Source organism: Argiope bruennichi, chromosome 11 (assembly GCF_947563725.1).
Source record: "Argiope bruennichi chromosome 11, qqArgBrue1.1, whole genome shotgun sequence".
NCBI lineage: Eukaryota > Metazoa > Arthropoda > Arachnida > Araneae > Araneidae > Argiope > Argiope bruennichi.
Genome location: NC_079161.1, coordinates 83,181,219 through 83,204,157, shown reverse-complemented (window position 1 = coordinate 83,204,157; position 22,939 = coordinate 83,181,219). Strand labels below are relative to the sequence as shown.

The 22,939-nt window shown below is 27.2% G+C and overlaps 1 protein-coding gene across 1 annotated transcript; it reads left to right on the top strand.

The window, feature by feature from the left end:
- The first annotated feature begins 21,437 nt into the window (after nucleotides 1-21,437).
- On the top strand, nucleotides 21,438-22,405 carry LOC129956713 (atrial natriuretic peptide receptor 3-like). The gene has a single exon (XM_056068647.1). The coding sequence runs from the start codon at nucleotides 21,686-21,688 to the stop codon at nucleotides 22,403-22,405; it is 720 nt and encodes a 239-aa protein (XP_055924622.1). The 5' UTR covers nucleotides 21,438-21,685.
- The last annotated feature ends 534 nt before the right edge of the window (nucleotides 22,406-22,939 follow it).

The window sequence follows — 22,939 nt, the reverse complement described above, 5'->3', positions numbered from 1 at the left end:
GTTATTCTCTCTGTGAGATATGTGAATGTGCCCGTCTGTAAAAAGGGGTCGTGCAAGTGAATGAGCGATGCGTGAGTTGCAAAGTGGTACTCTTGGCCCTAGTTGGCGCTACTATAAAACAAGAGTCCTTCCCCTTCTGGCTTAAATCGCTGTCTTCGTAACATCGGGCTTGTCCGTGGCAAGTGCCATAAGAAACAACAAAAGTGTATGTTAGCGAAATAAAAATGGAAGGGGAAATCCTAATATTGAATTAATAATTGGCAAAAACATGCGACTGAATGCTTTGATGGATGAGTTTGAATTTCATCATAATATTTCAAAGTAGTTTTTTTTTTTTATCATACTGAATTTAAAAAAAACGTTAAATGGAACTGAAACTGACATAATTAAAAAAGTTATTTTTTGAATCTTTAGTTGATACAAAAACCATTTTTTAGATAATTATTTGTTTTTCCTATTACCACATGATATTATACTATATATATAAAAGATATTATTCGTTATTTTGAAGGTTATATATATATATATATATATATATATATATATATATATATATATATATATATATATATATATATATATATATATATATAACCAATCAGTAGTAAGAAATAGTTTGAAAACGAAACTAAAATAAAAACAAAACAAAACAGTTTCGAAATCGCAACTAAAAATTATTACCTATTCAAACTAAAACCGAAAAAGAACTTCATAGTATTTAGAGAGCGCAACTGCAGCTACTTCTAAAACACAGATGAATTGATACCAAAGTATTAAAATCAAGTTAAAAGGAAAATAAAAAAAAACCAAATAAAAATTGAACTAAAAAAATATAAAAATTGATGACCCTTGAAAAAGTCTTCAGGCCGAATTCTTTTTTATATTTTTTTTGGTTCAATTTTTATTTGGTTTTTTTTATTTTCCTTTTAACTCGATTTTAATACTTTTGTATATATATATATATATATATATATATATATATATATATATATATATATATATATATATATATATATATATATATATATATATATATATATATATATATATATATATATATATATATATATATATATATATATATATATATATATATATATATATATATATATATATATATATATATATATATATATATATATTTTGGTATTTTACTTATATTGTTTCGAAAACGTAAGTACAAACTATATAATTTTAAAATACTTATAAAATATGGTGTATGTTCTTAAACGAAATGACATATTGAAATGGTTAAATTATTTTTAGCATGATGAATTATTTAATTAGAAAAATGTTAATCTTAATTTGCTTATTATTTCTTTTTGGTATATTGATTCAAAAGTAATCGATAATTTTCCTTTCACCCACTTAAATACTTAACCAAATAGTTAATACGTGAATGAAATTTAGCATCGGCACTAAAGCATTAACATTCTTAAGTGCTTTTCAAATTTCGATAATTGCGCGAAAGTTAATATAGAAGGAAAATTTCTCGCTTATTCATCGGATGCTTCTTTGTTCCATCAGAAAGAAAGCTGCTATTATTTGTTGGATAACTGACTAGGGAAATTGTGACTTATTGGAATAATTAACATAATAATTATTTCATCAGCCTAACTCTCTTCAAAGAGATTAATTAAAGCATATTCGACCACTAACAAAGAATGCTTAATTTCTTTTACTCCTTGGCGCTTATTGCGTTAAATAAAGATTCAGAATGCCTATTATTAACTTACAGAATTTATTTATGCAAGATATATACACTTGGGCATTAAATATGATTAATGGAACATATAAACCTAACAACATAATTTAATAAGCCATACATAAAACAATAATTTTAATAAACCATATTTACGTAAATGTAATAAAAAAGTATGTTTTAATTTTTTTTTTATGTGCCAGTCATTATACAATAAATATCATTGAATCTTAGCTCTATTTTGAAAAAAAAATCATTAAACAGATCGCATCAACTTGTATGGAATATTAAATTAATTAAATTTAATGATTTAAATGAAAATCAAATAATGGAAAGCTTACAAACCATTCATTTACATTGATAATATTTTTTTTAAAATTCAGAACTGTAGCCAATCTGTAAAGAAAGTGGAAGGCAGTTTATATAATAAAAAGCATATTTTAATTTTATATTTTTATTTATTATGATAAATATTATTGAATCTAGATACCATGTTTTTTTAACCCCTTCTAGGGCCGTGGGAAGTTTGCTTCCCGCCAAATTTATCAATCTTTGTATGAATTTATGTAGGTTGGCATAAGTTCTGACAATTTTTTTTAGAAAGACAGAAACTTAGATGCTTCAGAGTTCTTTATCTTACACAAAATGATGTGTCTTGATTTGTTACTTAATTATTAATTAACCAAATTAATTAATGAATCAAATTAAATTTATCTAATAAGCTAAATGAGTCCCTTTTCTTATTCTAATTTCAAGCCTAAAAATATTTTAATATAATATGACTAGAAAGAAATGGCCCTTTAAAGGGTTAACCCCTAACAGAACTTGTCAACTCCTGTGGAATAATAAATTAATTAAATTTAGTGATTTAAATAAAGGGCAAATAATGAAAACTTTAAAACGGTGTATTTGTATTAAGAATATCTAAGAAACTACAGAGAGTTACAGAGTTTATTTATGGAAAACATATGAATCAAGCCCTTTGACAATGAAAAATATAAGCATAAAAGGCATTTATCGAAGCCATTAAAAATGAAGCAAAGATTAATTTAATAAAAACTTGTAAACCACGTTATATAAGTGTAATAAAAAATATATTTTAATTTTAATTATATATTTTTTCTAGACATTATACTAAATGTTATTGAATTTTGACACCATATTTTTTTTTTAAATCATTAACCTATCAATTCGCATGCAATATTAAGTTAATTCATTTTAGTGATTTAACTAAAGATTAATTAATGAATTTTCATTGAGAATATCAAAGAAAATTTTTGAACTCTAGTCTATTCGTAAAGAGATTGGAAAGTGTTTTACAAAATTTCATTTTTTGAAAAAAAAAATCAAAAAACAGTTTATATGAAAGAGTGTGTAATAATTTATAAAAGATCTGTAAAATATTTTTTCTATTCATTCCCTCGCTACAATATTTATATACTATATTCCACAGTTTTAAAGTTAAAATCTATGATACACTTGTAGCAGAAAACACCGAAAATACTTAAAAATAAATAAAGCATTAGTTATTATTATTAATTCAAACGCAAACAGAATTAAGTGGTTTAAAATGATTTAAAAGTAACAGTTTTTCCCATAAAGTGGTAAAAAAACAAGACCAACTATAATTTTCCGATATTTATTGAATTTTATAATATTATATATTAAATATTTTAGGAAATTAAATATCTATCAGAAAGAAGTTTTTTTAATAAACCTTTTTTATATGCTTTTATGTTTCATAATTTAAGTATTTTTTTTAAAAAAAATATTTGTACAGAATGAAAGTAGGAAATAAAAATAAGGCAACTCAGTTTTTGGCCTTATTCTGAAATTATTTTTAATCTGAATCAGTTATTACATAGTACATTTAGCTTTTCCAGATGATTTCAGTTTATTAGCAACCGATTTTATTTAAAAAAATTATATTGCACATGTTAATTAACGTAAACGATGTTTTTGACAGTAAAATGCATATTATTTTTTAATAAAAATATACTTTGATGTTATAATATATTATTTTATATCGCTTCTTTTTACATCAATTATTTATTTGATAACGTTATTTCTGTTTTTGGTTAAAAACATTTTTGATGAATTCATAATATTTTCTCACTTATCGGAAGAGAAAAAAATTATACTAAGAAGAACGAAGTAATATTCTTAGTTTCCAAGATTTTTTTTTCCCAGAGAAATTGCAACTCGATGAAGACGTTCAAAAATTCATGCGTATAACTTCTTGAAAGATCCCGACAATTTTACTGTATATAAACGATTTGGTGGAAAAATCATCTCTATTTGATTGATTAAAAAATCATCGTTAATCGGGTCCTTTTTCAACACCAATCGTTTTCTCAATTTTAAAAAGGAATTGCAATTTTATTGTTTGAGTAGGACTGTGTGAATATGCTTTCAAAATCGCATTTAAAGTATACAAACATGAGAAAACAGCATCCTCTAGCAAAACTACTACCAACAAACCAAACCAACCCATCGATAGCCTTTTTGTAAGAATAACTAACTAATGGTCATCATATTTTTCAACGAGATAATACCTCTATCCATGTATCCTTGTCTGCAAAATCGTGGTTTCGAGTTAATGAAGTCAAATTATTTGACTGGTTTTCAAAAATCCCAAATTGAACCGTACGGAAGATTTGTGAGGCGTATTAACGCATGATATTTCTGCAAATAATCTGTTACGCCCCTAAATGAGTTACAGTATGCAATCGAAAGTCCGTCGAAAAATATATCGAAACAACAATTAGAAGGAATTGTGGATTCAAAGTGGAATCGATTGATAGATATCCTGCAAAAAAATATCGAATTGAAGAACAAAAGGCAAACTTTTGTTAATCAGATTTGTTAATGGCCATATTCTATTTTCTAGTTTTCCTTTTCTGTAAAAATTAAATATAAGTAAAACTGCAATAAATTAAAATGAATTTTATTCAAAATAACTTTCAGGTACTGCATCTATTATGTTCTTATTATTTTAAAGATTATAAAAACGATAAAAAAACACAGTTTAAACTTTACAAATGTTTTTCGTTGGCCCTATCTTTTTTTTCCACTACTGCATGTGCACAACTTTTCTTTATTTCTAATTTGATTCTCTTAAAAAGGTCATTTATTTAATTTCTTCATAATTAAAGGTACAATATATAATTTATTCATTTGTTGTTAGTAGAAACCAGCCGAGTTAATCTGCCAAACTGAGGTCGGCATCATATTTTATAAAAATTAAAAATAAACAATTCGACCAATAGTGCCATTCACTAAGGACCAACTGAGAAACTCTGGTTTAAAAAGAAAAATGTTTTATATTTCAATTTAATGATTAATTTAAGTTGTCGAAAACTGTGGAATGGCTCGCTCAAATTTTAAGTATGGATTAAAAATACTAAGTAATACTTTACAAGTTATTATTCTCTAGTTTATTTTTTTATATCCTAAAACAGATTTAAATGTTTTTCATATCCGTCTTAAATTTTACAATTTATATGAGGAACTATTTCTTGACTAGAATGCTGCTTAACTGATATGTCACTTGGTGCTCTTGATTCTTAGCAGCTGTTTATATATCTGTTAATTTTGTCAATTCCATAATTCATTCGATGTTAAACTATTTAAATGTTAACTGCTACAAAAATATTGCATACGACGAATGGTCATTTTTTAAATTTCGTAATACATTTGAGGCTAAAATATTCAATAGTTTTAACTATTACAAATAAAAAAATTCGACTCTTCTGATGCCATCTATGATCCTAAAATAGTTACATCTGAGAATATAGAAACATGTCAAGTTATTGAAATCATGCATATCTAAACGATATTTCACCATACTCATACGATATACGAGTAAATTGAATGAAATCTTTCTACCAAGAGGATGTACAAAAATACATACAAAATATACAAAGAGGATGTATTATAATCATCAAAATATTCGACCTTAATGCTTTGATGAACATTGCAAACCTCTGTCCTAAATATATATATATATATATATATATATATATATATATATATATATATATATATATATATATATATATATATATATATGTGTGTGTGTGTGTGTGTGTGTGTGTGTGTGTGTGTGTGTGTGTGTGTATGTGTGTGTAATTTTTAATTTATTTCTGTCTGTAAGTCTACGAATGCAATTATTCAAAATTTGTTTGGGTTAAACTTTATGAAACTTTGTATGCATTTGTTTTCGCTAGGATTGTAGATTTCTCTCTCAATTTCAATGAAATCTGTTCCGATACAGTTGCCTGCGTGTCGTCCTAGTTTCTCATAAACACTTTCATTACAAACAACTAGAAAGATAAAATTTGATACATTGAAAACCTAAAATGTAAATCGTTGTCAAACTGAATATGACGGAAATCTGAACATCCTAAAAGCTACGATCTAAATAATTGAAATATAGCGTGTGATCTTTACATGTAAACATTATGATCCCTAAAAGCTACAATCTAGATAAATGAAATTTATTGTGTGATCTTTACATATAAATGTTATGTCCCCCTAAAAGTTGCTATTTAGGTATTGACATCTAATGCGTGATCTTTACATATAAACGTGGTATAACGCGGTATCTAGATAATTGAAATGTAGTATGTGATCTTACCATTAAAATAATTATTTTGTGTTAATTTTCAGTTTTAATCGTTCACTTGAACGGCATCTAAAATGCATATACGTTTTTCTCCTTTACTATAAATAATAAAACGCTCATGGAAAAAAAAAACTAAAATAAAGATCTGATCACTGCTAGCATTTATTTCATATTCAAGGTTTATCATTTTCAATGAACGAATATTAAGGGAGATAATGCTTTTATTAGGAATATGCGAAAAATTTTAATTAAAACCATTTCTGTTCGTTTGAAAAGAATACAGTAATGTTAAGTCGCTTGCATTTTATAAATATTTTACAGCGTCCATTTATACAATTGAATTTACTATTTGCACAATTCGTGTCTTAATTATAGTGGTAAGTGTGACTGCTAAAATAAAATAAAATCTAAATTTGAAATTACGCACATATAATTTAAATAAATTTTGAAAATATTATCAAACTTTATCCATGTAATTTTTATTAAAGAATGCCTCAGCTATACAATTCCGCCTTTAAATTCCGTTGAGGCAATCAGTTTTAAGATCTTGTAAAAATTGGAATGTTTTCAACTAATGCATACTTGCAATCTCACTCCAGATTTCAACACCACTTAGCTAGTAGATACTTAACTGTCATATCAGACTTAAATGCGTTTGGTAGCATGTTCTGGCTTTCTGTATTCTGTTTTTACGAACAAATCAAATAAATAAAATAACCCATTAAAGTTAAATTGCGTCATTTATATATTTCTTGAGGCCAGAGAGAAACTGATTTCTATGAAAACGAAGAACATCAAAATTGTATAACACAAAAGTGCATAAAAAAAGTGGTTGAAAAGCTGGAATCGAAAACCACAACAGCACTTCAATTCTTAAACTGAATAATAAAAGTATTTAAATGTTTAGCAAATGCCCCCCATTCATTCAAAATATTAATTGATGACCATAGAAATCAAATACCTAAAATAAGTTCCAAATTCTATTTAGAAAACATTGATTCCTTGCAAATTATTTTCATTTAAATCAAGAAATTCCATTTCTTTACAATTCCAAGAATGAATGTTAAGAGCTTAAGTATTTAATGTCAAAGGACATTGTATTTAATTATTCGAGATTTACCTCTTTTGAAAGTATAGTATTTTAAAAAAAGAAGAACCAAAGAAAAAAAACGAACAGAAAAAGTGAAAATGTTACTCCTAATTAAGAGATGTATATAAAAGGCTTCATTAAGAGAATTCACAAGAGTCGATAAAGTCGGATTCCCAACGGCGTTCCTTATTCTTGTGTTTGGGTATTCAGTAATTAAAATGACTGTTTGTTTTGATTAAATATTTTGAGGTAATAAATTTTTATTGAATAGATTTTTTGTGCTTATTTATACGAAACGTTAAACTTATTAAATAAAACCTGATAATCTAATATTGTTTATCGTAGAAAGTGAATACGTAGAGGATATTTAATAAAAGAAAATTGCAGATTTGTAAACTCGCCCTACATGAATTAAAATATGTAAAATTATTTTTCCTTACATGCATTCATTTATATTTGTGAAGTACTCTTTAAAATTTAATGTTTTGATTAAATATTTTTATAAGAAAATCTTTTTGGAGTGGATTATATATAGTTATTTATATTATACAAGAATATTATTAAATAAACTTTAAAAATAAAAAAAAATATTGCATTAGAGGACTGAATTACAGTGGTGGAGATTTAAAATATGAAAATTAAATATTTAAAACTATATAATGTCTATCGTAAATTAAATTAAATTTTATTTGATTTCTTGCATTAATTTGTATTTATGAAATATCTGTTTGTTCCAAATAAATACTAATTTTTATGAATGATATAAAAATAATATTATAAGACTATTTATAATAATGAGAAATTTTTTAAAAAGAAGTTAATAAACTGAAAGATTTATTATGAAAATATGATTGTAATATCATTGAGACAAAAAATAAAGGTTTCTGATTTCAATACATAACAGTCATTCTGAAAATTACATTTATTATTTCTGGAATATTCTTTAAAGTCTTATATATGTTCACATAAATATGCAAACAAGCAACAGCATTACAACTAATGAAAAAAATTGTTTTTATTAATATAAGCAACAACATATATGGTAATCTGTATTAAGTAAATAATTTTGCATATAACAAATATTGATAAATAATAACTTATAAAATATTTAGTAAATCATTTTGAGCAGCATTTGGATGGATATATGCATTCTTTTGTTCTTCTTATGTGCTGCATAACAACTGAAAAATATTTCAAAATCAAAGTAAATTTTTCATTTGATCATTAGGATAATGATAACGTATTCCTATAATGAAAATCTAATCAAAAGAAGCAAAGAATGTAAATGTTATCATATTACTATAGAAAGCCCGATGTTTACAAAATAATAAAAGTTTCAACATTATTAGAATTTACACGTCTTTAAGTACTATAAATTGGCAAAAAATTACGAAAAATTAGATATTTTCTATACCATTTTTTGTGATTTCTGCAATGTACAAAAGTATATATATATATATTTTTTGAATATCAGTTCTCATTTTTTAGAGAACATCGGCACTATTAATTCTTCCAAATTTAGTAGCATCATTCAGTTACATCAATAAAATTTAAATGTGGAAAATTCAAAATAAAGTTTTAAAAAAACGTAGTATGTACTTCATTCGTCATATTGCAATATAAAACGTCATTTATTTAATAATTACTGTATCGAAATTGCTATAAATAAGCAATTTAAAATGAAAAATAGATAATTTTGTATATAATTTAGTTAAATACACATATTTCTCTTATCGATATTCATTTTGCTCCATAGAATCCATCTTTGGAACCAGCCGTTCTTTCGAACTTGGAAGTATTCATCAAAAAGTTTGATATGCAAAATCCAAAATAAAAATCGAAAGAAACATAAGCTTTAATTATTGCATCATATTGTAATATAAAGCGACGTTTCGGAAATAATTACTATTTCAAAATTGCTATAGAAATAAAATGAAAAAAATCAGAAATTTAGACAAAAAGTTTGACAATTTTGATAAAATCTCTAGTAATTTGCACAACGGAAATATGCATATTTTTGTATTATCAATATTCCTTCTTTTATTACTCCCATCATGGGGGTGGGTACACAAATGGTCGAGATCAGCTACCTCCTTCCGATGTCAGAACGTGTTTCCTATGGGAAGTGTTGCCCCGTGGCCGGTGATTGTCCTTAGAAAACATTAGTTCTCGCTAACGTTGGTGTGGCAGTTCAGTCATTGAAAATTAATGCGAATATCTTTTATTAGGCGGAACCGAGTAGCCTTGTGTGGTTATAGCATTATTAAATAAGTTAAATGAAGGAAATTTGAAATTAATATTTTATTTAAAATAGTTATTTATTGTGCTTACTATTCGCTATTTACAAACAGATAATTTATATTAAATAAGTTTCTACTTAAATTACCGAATCAAAATATGAAGAGTTAATTTGATCTAAATAAAAAACTTTAATTAATTAAGTAATATGTCACATAAAGCTGAATTTAAATAACGTAAAGTACACCATACTTTAGTAGAAAACATAAATTGCAACGCAATCAGTATTGGCATTAAAATCTATACAAAATCGATGACAAAACATAAATAAATTTTCTAATTTGAAACATGATTTAAAACATAATAAAACTTTGTAGGCACGTCAAGTTAGTTTAGTTTGTGAAATGACTATCCACGTTTTAAAACGTTTGAAAAATGTGAAAATGATTTTAGTAATTATACAAGCAATATCGCAAAAATGCCGAAGTTGCATGTCAAAAATCCAGACATGGCGTTCCGTAACTTTCTTGAAACTCTTCACTGAAAGACGTTTATAAATGTTTTGAAAATATATGGCGCATGATAAAGCTTTAAAATTAGCTTAATTTATAAGATAATATTGGTTAATTTAAAGTGACATAAAATGAATTTCAGAATTAAAATATCTTGCCGTTATGATCACATGGATGAAATATTTAGTTGAAAATTGCATATTTATTTTATTCCAGTTACATTGAAAATCTTATCAGCTTCTATATTCGAATCGCATTTACATATTCTCCGAATCAAAGATGAATAGAACTGGACTCGTTTTAAGCGATACATATAAACTCTTTTTTTATCATTATAGACTAGAAGCTTTATTCGATCAGATTGCTTATTGAAATGTTGTATATCATTTCGAATAAATCACTTATGTTAATAGTAAGTATCAGATTGTGAAATTAAGAAATTTAAGCCCAGATATTTTGAAGAACTGTGAAAGAACGGCGTGGCATTTTGATAATTTGCACTTGTTCTGTTTATTGATTATATTTAATTTTCGTATGGAATCAAGTCCTATGATTATACAAATAAAGTTTCAATAATCTATTTTTTAAATATACACCATCATTCGCGATGCTGTAACTTCACTTTCTTATACCTCATGCAACAATCCACATAAGTAAAAGCGCCATTCTTCAGTTTTGAACAGTTCTATGTGAAAAAATATGAGAAGAAATATTTGATAAAACAATGGAATTTACTTATGATAAAAAGAATACTATTGAAAATTATGCAAAACAAGAAATATGTAGTTTATTTTTATGACCCTTGTAATAAATCGAAAAATGCAAACTGTCGCCAACTGTCTTGGAATCTTATTTATAACGCCGATTGTCTTATTTGGTATAATCTGAAAATCTACAAATAAACAAGGAAATGTAATCATTTCGTGTGTTATATATAATGGTGCTTGATGATTTTGGCACAATATGAAATCTCTAAGTGTATTCAGGGATCGTGAAAATAAACAATTGCCAATAAATTATATAAAAAAGTAAATCAGAATCATTATTATTTTTTAAAGCACTAAAATGATGTAAAAATGAGCACTAAATGAATGAAAAAAATATTTTTTTCAACAAAATGCCCCGCAGATGCGATGAGGAATTTTGAAGAGTGGCTTCCAGCTCAGGTTTCGCCCTAGTCATCTGACCGTGGCTCAAAAGTACGAGGCCCGTCCCAAAATAACCCTAGTGTTGCTTTAAAACAGTACAATTAAAAAAAAAAAAACTAGACAAAAAAGTATGGAAAACTCTTGTAATTTTTGATAAATAAGAATTTTAACAACATTTTCGCTTTTGAGTGCAATAATCTATAAACTAAAATATATTTACATCAAATTAAATTGCTCCAAATGTAATACTATTAAGTGACACCATACACATACAACAAACTTCCACCTTCGTAAGCAATAGGAAGATATTTATTGAAAGAAGTTTTTAAATTTCATAATAAATTGAACTGTAAGAAGAAATGCACTCTCTTATGGCATAAATATTTGCGCGCAGTTGCTTTAAAAAAAACTTGTACTAATCATAGAAGAAATATATATATAAAAAAATCCATATTGCTACTTTGAATGATAAAATGTATGAGAATTTTTACTTAAACAGTAAGCTTAAATTGAAACCTAATTCATAATAATATCGAAATAAGATAGCAGCTTATTTCAAAATTCAGAAAATATTTAACATTAATAAAACAAATTGATCATTTTAAACTACGAAAATGGCAAAAGAAAATCATTGTTTGTTTTACTTTTTATCACAAGTACTTTTACAAAGTAATTCCCAAAATAATCAAAATTTATTTTGCATTTCAAAAATCATTCTTTAGCAAAAAATAGTAAGAATTCTATGCAAGTGATATTCTATTTAGCTTACTTATGATTTATGTCTCTCAAATCACAAAACGGAAAAAGAAAATGATGAAAGATAAAAATAAAAATAGGAGAAGAAAGTTATTCTTAATTATGAGTTATAAAGAGAAGATTTCATTAGGGAAATTCAAGAGAATCGATAAAAGTACATTCCCAGTGGATTATCTTAGATTTTGCAGTAAGAATTCCGTAATTAGGAAGATCTTTTGTCTTGATTGAACAATTCTAAATAATAAATTCCCTTTGTGGAGAATTTTCTATATTTAGTACAAATGAAATGCAAATCTAACGAAAATTGAAATCATTTTTGTAAGATGTTTATAATGAAATCTTGGCGATTTAGTTTAATGCAACCAGATTGTTAATTTTTTTTCCTGAATTCTTTGTATGAACTGAATGTTTTAAACAAGTGTTTATATATATAAAATGATATAGCAGATAATGATTTTACACGATATGACAAAACTAGTAATAATGTATTAAAATAAATGAAAAAAAGAAGTAAAAAAATAATTTTTTCTTGTTTTAAATTACCTTAATTCTGATTAAAGTTAATTTTGGTACAATCTAAGTTCAGTAAAATAAAAAAAAAATCCTTTTAAAGCAAAACTGTACTTTTTTACAAATTAAAGTTTGTTTAGCACATTTTCAATTCGTTTAACAAGAAATCCAATTAATGTTAATCGGTGTTTCGTTAAAAAATATATAGTAAAATTTGATTTGCTACTATAATTTAAAAAAAAAATAATATAATTCATTTAATTTCACTTTCAGAATCAAATTGCATTTTTTTCTTTTAAAGCTTAATAAATATGGGAAAGTTTCGATTAATTTTCAAGTACCTTAAAATGAAATTTCTTTGATTTTCCACTGTATTATATATCTATTTTTATAAATTGAATAAAATAATATGCTAGTTTCTGAAATTATAAAGTTCATTATAAGTTTGGTTGTAAGAGACACCAAATTAATCGCATCTGACTTGTAATATAATATATAATATATTTTTTATATAATATTATTTAATTTTTTAAAGGATATATCAAATGATAATTACCTCTGACTGAAATGACCGCGAAGATAGCATGAGATTATCGTTGAGTTATCACACAACTAGGAACTAAAATTGAAAGCTAAAGGCTATAAACTGGATATGATACAAACATCTCATTGGGGGGTGGGGTGGAAGTGCGAACCAACCACCATAGAGGAAGTTACTCATCCGCTTATTTACGGTGCTCCCAAAAGGTAATGTATTCTAAAAATTTATAAAATGAATGATGATATAAATGATATGGTGTATAATAGTTTAATTCTTTTTAAAAGTTAAAAATCTATTTAATAATCAATACAATAAAATATTTTTAATAAACAGTGCACTAAAAAAATATCGCATTTAAAAATTTATAATTCTCGAAAATTGGGTAAATTTATCAAAAAATTATCAATTTACAAATTATATTGTGCAATTTAATTATCCATTATTGTGGTAGAATGAAGATCATTATGATCCATTCAGTGGAAGCAAAAGGCCGTGATGTTATAGGGAATATTTCTTTAAAGTTGAAATTTCACACAAAACAAACACAAATACGAAAGACTAGACATTAACGCGGGCACAACTTAACAGAGCATCATTTCATTATAATTACGATCGCACTATGGGATGCGTATCTATTGTCCATCGTATCTATTGCGCATCTATTGGGTATCGCCATCTAGTGTCCAAAAGAGAAGATAGATTAATGCAACTGCTACATTATAAATATATGGCAAATAAAATGCATTCAACTTTCAGTGATCTTGACAAAAATCGAAATCAATTCAAAAGTAATTGAGGAAATGAAGGGAAGTCAACCATCTAACTCTCCGACCCGCCCTAAGGCACACGGATTTAAACCATGAAACTGAATGACCGGACCGCCGCAACAGCAATTGGCGGGAACTGTGGTTGAGTCCTAAGGGCCGTCACCGGCCACGGTACAACCCTCCCCGAAGGAAGTACGTCCCGTCATCGATGGGAGGAGCCAGATCCCCCACCTATTAGTGTACCCTCCAGGGTGGCGAGATCCAACCACCATACCGGAAGCATCTCATCCTCATTTCGAGGTGCCCCTCCCCGAGGGTCAGGAAATGAGGGGAATGAAACTATGAGAGACGAATGTTGGAACCGTAAAAATTAGGGTTTGACGTTTTTAAAAAACCGGTTTTTTAAAGTAAATTTGTCACAATCGAAAACCGGTTTTTAAATTAAGAAAACCGGTTTTAAGAATTCATATTATTATGTAAAAAATAATTTTGAACTTATTTGATTTGCTATTCATTCTATGCAATGGGCAGCAAACACGTTTTTTCAACGTTGCAAGTTGCGTTGGCCAGTGCTCGTGCGCTGCACAGTTGCGCCTCGAATTCGTCAATTTATGTTTTTCATGAACATCCCTTTTCACTTTTTTTTCTAGGTGAAACAAAAGTTTAATGAAGTTCATCTCTTGCTTCTCGTCGAATGTTATGTCTATCGGTATGAAGTCGGTGCTAATAGAAACGTCAGCAATTTGACTGGCTCGTTTCGAAGAACGTGTGAAAGGAATAAATAATTCCCCATTTTCTGCTTCTTGATCACAGTATTTAATGATATCATATAAAATTTTCTTCGTACCACTCATGAAAGCTTTTTACAACACTTGAACTAGCCATATCAATACGAAATATTCAGTTAAAATAAAATGCTGTCAGAAATGACATAACTCTCACATACACGTGAAAAAAAATATAACTAAAATGTATCTAATGCGAGAAATCCAAGGTCAAATGTGTTGATCTCTTAATGAAATGGAATTGTCGAAATGTGGGCTCAGAATCCGATCCGTTTCGAGTCACGACAAGTTTGCTTAATATTGTGAAGGTGAAAACTGGAAACAAAAATATAAAATTGTTATATTTGGTAAAAATAACGTAAGTATTAAGTATGTTTAATTTTTATGTTTATATTTTCTATTTTACATTTTAAAATTCAAATTTTATCATATAAATTTCTTCTATCACAAATTAGTGTAAAATAAAAAATTATGTCTTCTGTTTAATGGAAATTTAAATAAAACACAGGGTGTTAAAATATTCCATATTTTCTTTCGCAACGTTTTAACATAAATTATGTCTTTAGCAAGCATCGGAATTAGATAAAGCGACGTTTTTTTTTTTTTTTTTTTTTTTTTTTTTTTTTCAAAATTCCTACAAAATATGTAGATTAGATTATTTTAAATTGCATTAATATTAATAGTTAAAAAAATAAAATTGTAAAATAAACGTCGAAAATATTTATTCAATAACTTTAATTCCATTTTTAGATAAAAATGAGTAAGTCGGAAGTTTGAGATAGTTTCAAAAAGTTTGGGATAGACAAAGCAATCTGAAATCATTATAATAAAATGTTGAGCTGTAAAGGATCATCTACGAGTAGTCTACATAATCATTTGAAAGCAGTTCATAAAATAATTGTCGGAAATAATATAATTATCTAGTTTCTTGAACACCCTGAAGAAAAACTTACAAATCCAAAGACACTGAAAGCTGAATTTTCATTATTTGAACAAACGAATAAAAGAACAAAAAACTTAGATTTGTTATTTGATGCCATGAAAACTATAAAACCAAGCTCAGTAACTAGTGAACGAATATTTTCAATTTTAGGCAATATTGTGTCCAAAATAAAAACGAGACTTAGCCAGCGTTCAGTGAATATTTTATGTTTTTTAAAATCCTATTTTCTTAGGAGAAATTAAAAATTGTGAAAATAATATAAATATTATGTGTAATTTTTGAATGAGTTTTCGTTATTTTGTGTAAGTAATATGTATATGTAATCTTTCATTTTGTTTTTTATATTTTGACTTTGATATTGATTTCGTTTTTTGTTATTTTATATAAATTAAAATAAAATTAAAAAATAGAATAGGGAAAAATATTTTATTTTCCCCTATTCATTTTTTTTGACAAAAATTTGAAAACCGGCTAAAACCGGTTTTTTTTTTTTTTTGGAAATATCGAATTCGAAAACCGGTTTTTCAAAAAGTCGGTTTTTGTATAAAACCTAGTAAAAATCTCAATAATGCATTCGTTTATATGAGTATAAAATTCGAGGAAATCCTTGTGCAAAAAGAATCTTGTTTGCTTTAAGGTAGCCGACTACGTTCGAAGCAATATTCTTGAAAAATTGGATTTTTTAAAAACTATTTATGGTTTTTAGATGTATTGTCAATTAAAAACACTATATATACAAAAAAATTATTTGGAAATATAATATATTTTGAGAAATAGGAAAATTTGTAGTAAATTTTAATGAAATTTAACCTAAACGGCTAACACTCTACACAAAATTGTAATGCAGCTATCCTATTTTTCTTTGTACACAAGTTATAGAATATAATGATGAATGAAATGAACCAAAATCTAAGAAACATTTTGAGATGCAAAGAAATTATGGGTAAAAATGTACGTATATATACATTTTTTCCATAAATTTACAACTTAATTTTTCTAAAAACACCTATAAATGAAAAAGTATTTCACCAACAATAAAACTTTTGGTCCATTTCATTGCCCACAGTATTTAAAGCACACGCCGAATTTTTTATGTAAATACCTCTATTAGTTTTTGAGATATTATGTTAACGGTGGATATTTTTTATAAAAATTAAAGTTTAAGAAAATTGAAATTAAAGAAATATTTTAGCTAAAAAATTGTTTAAAATTCTCCTGGATGATAGGTCAGGCCTTCCTTTTCCTAGAAAATACTATTCTGGAAAGAGGAAAGCCTGAACTATAAGAAATAATAATAAAAGAAGAATTCGCCAATGTGGTCGAAAACCAGTGTTTTTAACGTAGTCGGATACCTTAATCTGAAAATCCTTGAGAAGTTAGCGCGAATCAAGTCAAAAATTTCAAAAATGCCTTTTCTTTTTGCTTTTTTTTTTTGCGAGCAAGTTTCTTTTGGCATAATCTCGTCCTTTCTATAAATTTTGTCTGACAATTATTACAGCTTTTTCTCAATCTTTTAAACATATATCAAGGTTTCTTTTATGAAGTTAGAGAAGTTTATGAAATAAACTACAAGTTGTTTTTGAATGAATAAATATATTACAATAAGAAAATAATAACAAAGTCTCTTAATTGGCTTTAAAATATATCCTGTGAATTTACTTTCATGTGTCTTTAGTAGAAAATGTTTAAATAGAAGTAATAATTTAACACGGAATATTTTTTTACAATCATAAATCACTTTCAAAGATTTGAAAACATTTTAATAAAATAATAGTTTGCACTAACTCCCTTTTGTCAGACTTCAGGTTTCGATGCTGGTTTACTGAGAATATTTGTTATGTTTAATTACAATTTAGTATCGTATGTATAATATAATAATTATGAAACTCAATAAAGTACATTGAAACATTAAATGTTGATAGACATTTAAAAAGTATTATATTGTTACGAACCTGTGATGCTGCTTCCCAGCATACTGGGTTCCATAGGAGATCCCAGAGCTTGGCGACAAACTTGGCGACGAATTTGGAGACTTTTGCGCCAAAATAGATTAAACCCGAAACACCGCGAATTTTCCCGACCATCCAGTAGGAACCGAGTTACGCCTCGAACGTTCCTGATTGGTTGAGAGGTTTCTAGCCCAGCCTCCTGAGACCTATAAAAGGAGCTGCAGCTGTCGGGGAGGACGGTGAATTGAGTCGCGAACCAGTGGTGAATTGAGTCGTGGACCAGTGGAGTCGAAGAGTAGTCGGAAGCGACGGTGAAGAACTCGTCTTCCAGGAACTAGCGGAGCAGCGACGGAGTAGAGCTGCTGTGTATACTGTCGTATGCTGCTGTGTATACTGCTGTATGCTGCACGTCTCGGCTGAAGATAATCGTCTTCTGTGCTGTATATAGTTGTCGTCTTTGTGCTGTCCTGTGTGTCTTCGTGTAAATAAACGTCGTTGTTTTATTTTCTACTGCCGCCTGGTGATTGAGCGTCCTCCACACCATATAACTTCCACTATCCAAACGAAACCCGGAAATTCCGTAACAATATTAATAGCCTTGTGCTTGTTCTACTTTTGAGGAACATGAACCTCCCTAATACAGCCATTTTGTGCTTCTTATTAATTTATCGACAATTTGTGTAACGCCTTATGCCATACTGTATCTCTATTTTATTTTAGTCTTAATTTAAATTGTGCCGGTAACAGAATACAATCTTAAAATTTTAATAATATAAGAAAATAACGATACAAATTACTTCAGGAGACAATGAAAGAGGTTAGAATATCATTGAAACAATGAAGTGTATTGTTGAAAAGTTGGTAAAATATTAATTCAAAAACTTGCCAAAATTGAATAAAAAGTTGCAGAACGTTTGATCAGTATCGATAAAAAAAAATCAAATTTTAAATTTGCATAAAAATTTGTTGTTTGGAACGATATTTTAAAAAGTTATTGTTGGAAAACGACAAAATCTAGCATAATTTATGATTATTTAAAATTTCAAATTAATACTTCAGAGGTTCACATTGCTGAATTCTGAATTATATTTGTTCCATTAAAAAAATAATAATCTAGATCTATTTCGTCAGCTTGCAATTGCCGACAAGTAACAACAACGTAATATATATATATATATATATATACGGCAAAAATAAAGAAAAGGTCTTAAATTTAAAAAAATAAATAAATGTGTTTTGATGTTACATGATTAATTACTGTATATATTGTGTAATATTTTTAAGATAAGTAATATAACAGTTTAAATTCTGCGGATATTTACATCTTTTTTTCAATATTTACGTCTTTTAACGAATAAAGTACTTTTTTATAGGGAGATCTTTTAGTAAATAGTGAAACACTGGTGATAGCGAAACTATTTTTGTCCATTATAACAACGTCACTTTCCAATTAACAAATAGCCAATTTCTGATTGCATTTTTCCGATCATTTTATTTTCTCTGATAACTATACAAGAAGTGAATTCTAAAACAGCTTTTTTCCCAATTTCGTAAAATTTATATCAGGAAAAATTTATTTCATTTTTAATACATTCAATATAATGATGTTTGAAATAATTCTGAAATAAAATAAATGTGTGATTGCAGGGGGTGAGGTGGGGGTGGAACTGCATCAAGTAGTGGGAAGAGAAGTTGTCTGGCAGTAAGGTGATTCATGTTTTCTGTAGGAGTATATTAATAGTGGTATTGCTTAGATAAAAATCATGTGATATATAATCCGATATAATCCGATGTCAGAGCTATAATAATAATTTCAATGTATTCATATTATTATATGCAAATGTGATTTTAAGTTGACAATATATAATTGTAAAATACAAATCCAGTAGTATAAGAAGTTTCATTAAAAGGTATGAAAAACTTATAAAGCAGTTTAATAAGCGAAAATGATTTAATGAAAATAAGATATTTATGGAGATAAGATTACTCGAAGGATTCTAAATATTTTTCTAAAGCAAATGCAATAATTCCATATTTTTGATATTCTCGAAAACATTTTAAAATCTTCTGAAATAAAAATATTTTGTTATGCTAATTTATTGTAAATTTTCACAGTGCTTCGGATTTTGCAAATACATTATCTTATTAAAATCTCCAGCATTTAAATTTTCTTAATGGACTGCTTTACGGCAAGCTTGTTATAAAGTTATAAAGTTTTTTTGTTTACAAAAGTAATATTGATATTTTTCAATTGTAAAGCTTGCTAAAAATATTTACATGTAAAGTTCTTAAACAGCTATAGGAAAGAAAATTTAATGAAAAACATTTAATCGAATAACTTTCCAAATATATAGAAATAAATTAATATTTTAAAGAAATTTGTAAATACCCAGCTTAAAGTTTAATACTATCACATATAAATATATAATTATAAATTGACTTCATTGAAATATTTATTTTAAATTAGCACAATTACAATATTAATCAAAACATAGGGAAGATGTTTATTGTTGCATTTGCAAATGAAAAATTGTGGGAATTTTATAAAAAGTTTTACATTTTGAATTTTGTCATTTGAAGCATATTAGAAATGAATCAAAGATTTATTTTTAACCTTTTAATAAATTATTTATATTTATCTTAATATTAACTTCATTTTACTGATTTTCACTAAAAATATTTGAAGTCAAATTCTCGGCATTTTCTTTTACGAGATAGTATTATTTATTTACTTTTCATTAAATTGAATAGTTTAAACTTCGAAATTTTTAAATTGTTATCTCAATTCAGAACATTTTAGAACTTCGCGAAGCAATAAAATAAATGTTTATCTTTGATTCCACATTTCTTATTTTTATTAACGGAATTTTTAAACAACTTCCTTGGTTTATAAAAAAAAATGTTTTTGAACTCCACAAAAAAAAAAAAAAAAAACTTCATCACATTCATATCTTATTTTTCTAGTTCTCTTTTAAGAGAGGAAAGCTATATATAAGAACATCTAAAAATAACTAATATCTTCTCCGCAAAAAGCCGCAAGAAAAAAAAATGACTAAGAAACTACAGCTGCGGAATATCTTAAAAGCTTTCTGTTATCCCGGACTGAGGAACCAGAAGTAATGCTGGCGCTTTGCGGTAGATGGCGCTATTCAGAGCGAATGTTTTACTTGACAGCAAGTAGAAATGTGCCTTTATTCCTTCAGTTGTTCGCAGTTCTGGAATGGAAGCGATGAGAAACAACAGGTTGTGAATTGGTTGCTGAAGTGTTGTGCGAATTTCGCCGATTTAGTTTGTTTACTACCGGATTGTAATAGTTTTCGATGGAGACTTAAAACATATCAAGATTAATTGACTTCTGCATCTTCTAGAGAATAGTTGCCAATAATTCGGTCAGAAGAACTAAACTTTTATTCTTTGGAATAAGTTTCGGAAGTTTATTTCGGAGATAACCGATTTTCATTAGGACGGAACTATCGGGAAAATGCCTGGAGTTCTATAGAAGTTCAAAATTATTTCTTTTTAATTTCGATTCTGGTATAATAAAATGTGAGCGAAGAAAATAATAATAGAATAATGATTTCAAAGATGTTTAGAATAATTTGAATTTGAACTCGATGGTAAATTTTTCGGTGAAATGAAAGAAAGTGCAAGTAACTTTTGAAGCTTCCGAAAGATTTTTGGATAGAACTATTTTTTTTTATAACTATTAAAAACTGTTTAGAAATTTGGGATTTTTTATTTTTTTGTAAATCGATGATATAAACTGTTATCATGAAAATCGAAGAATGAAATAAAACTTCAGAAGAATCAAATTTAAAAAATAATATTTCTCCACCTCTGAAAAATTCATGAAATAATTTTTTCTTATTTCTGTTCATATTTCTTATTCCTAAAAGTTTTGAATCTACTCCAGCATTCATTACTATTTAATACATGCTTTGAATCATAAGATCAATTACTGATTCTACAACTGCCTTCAAGGAAGAAAAACTATATGAGTGAATACTTTCAATACATCTGATGAAGTTGCTGTCTGACACTAACTTTTGTGTAAATAATATATGTTCCGTGGGCTCATTTTGAATACCTCATCGTAAAATACATTCCAATTTTCACAATGAAAATGGTAAAAAACGCACCGTTTATTCATATTTCTTTGTTACTTTGGTGTATATTAGATATTAATCTTAAGATTTGCACTGGACAAAACATTGACAAGGCACCTGTGAGGCTGGCTGTTCTGGCTCCTGGCGATGAAACGCTACCTTTTGCTTTGCATAAAGTAGTACCAGCTGTTATATATGCTGTCCAGACACTGGCTAAACAAGGTGGACGGCCGATAGAAGTTCTCCATCGGGATACTGAATGTTCCTCTACTTACGGTCCACTGCATGCATTCGAGCTCTATAACTCTGGGCTGGCTGATGTTCTCTTGGGCCCCTTATGTCCTTATGTTCTTGCACCAGTTGCCAGGTATTCATCTGTGTGGGACTTGCCGATCTTAACAGCAGCTGGACAAAATGATAACTTCGACATCAAAGAGCCCCATTACAGGTTAATGACCAGAATGAATGGGTCTTATTCCCAAATCGGAATAATATTCTTGCAAGTTCTCAAGAAGTTCAATTGGAAAGTTGTTGCTCTGCTCTTTCATAACTTTGATGACCGCACTCTTGGAAACTCTGATTGCTATTTCACTCTTGGGGCCGTGTACACTGCTTTGGGAAGAAAGTCGTTTTACAAGGATTTTGATGAAACTCTCACCACAGTGAACTATGAGGACATGCTGAAAGAAGTTTCACAGTATGCTAGAGGTAAAATTTATTTTTACATATAGAAAATTGCATGAAAATATTCTTAATTTTATTTTGGTATAAAAATATTCTTAGTTTTATTTTGACATGAAAATATTATTAATTACTTTTTGAATATATATCATTTTTAAAAGAGCCCATTCATGGCGATAATGAAGGCTAATAAATGTCGAGACGCTAAAATTGACAAAATTTGGATAATTTATAAAGTTGATATTTTCTCTTCATAGATTTGCTATTCAAAATAAGAAAAAAATTATTTTCTAATCTGAATTCGGAATATTTCATTTAGAAAGAATATAAAAATTCGAAAATATTTGATTTCCAAAAAAATATTTTTGTTCTGAAGAATGAGCCAGGAAAATGTCATCTCAATGTATGTTGAAATAATTAAAATTGCATAATTATTTCTGCTGAGAAAGATAATTAATTAACTAATTTAGAACTGAAAAACTTTCAATATATTTAGAAAATGCGATTTACTAGTAAAATATTAATATTTATTTTTCTTCTATTTTTAAAATATTATTAATTGGTTTTGGTAGGAAACATTCTTG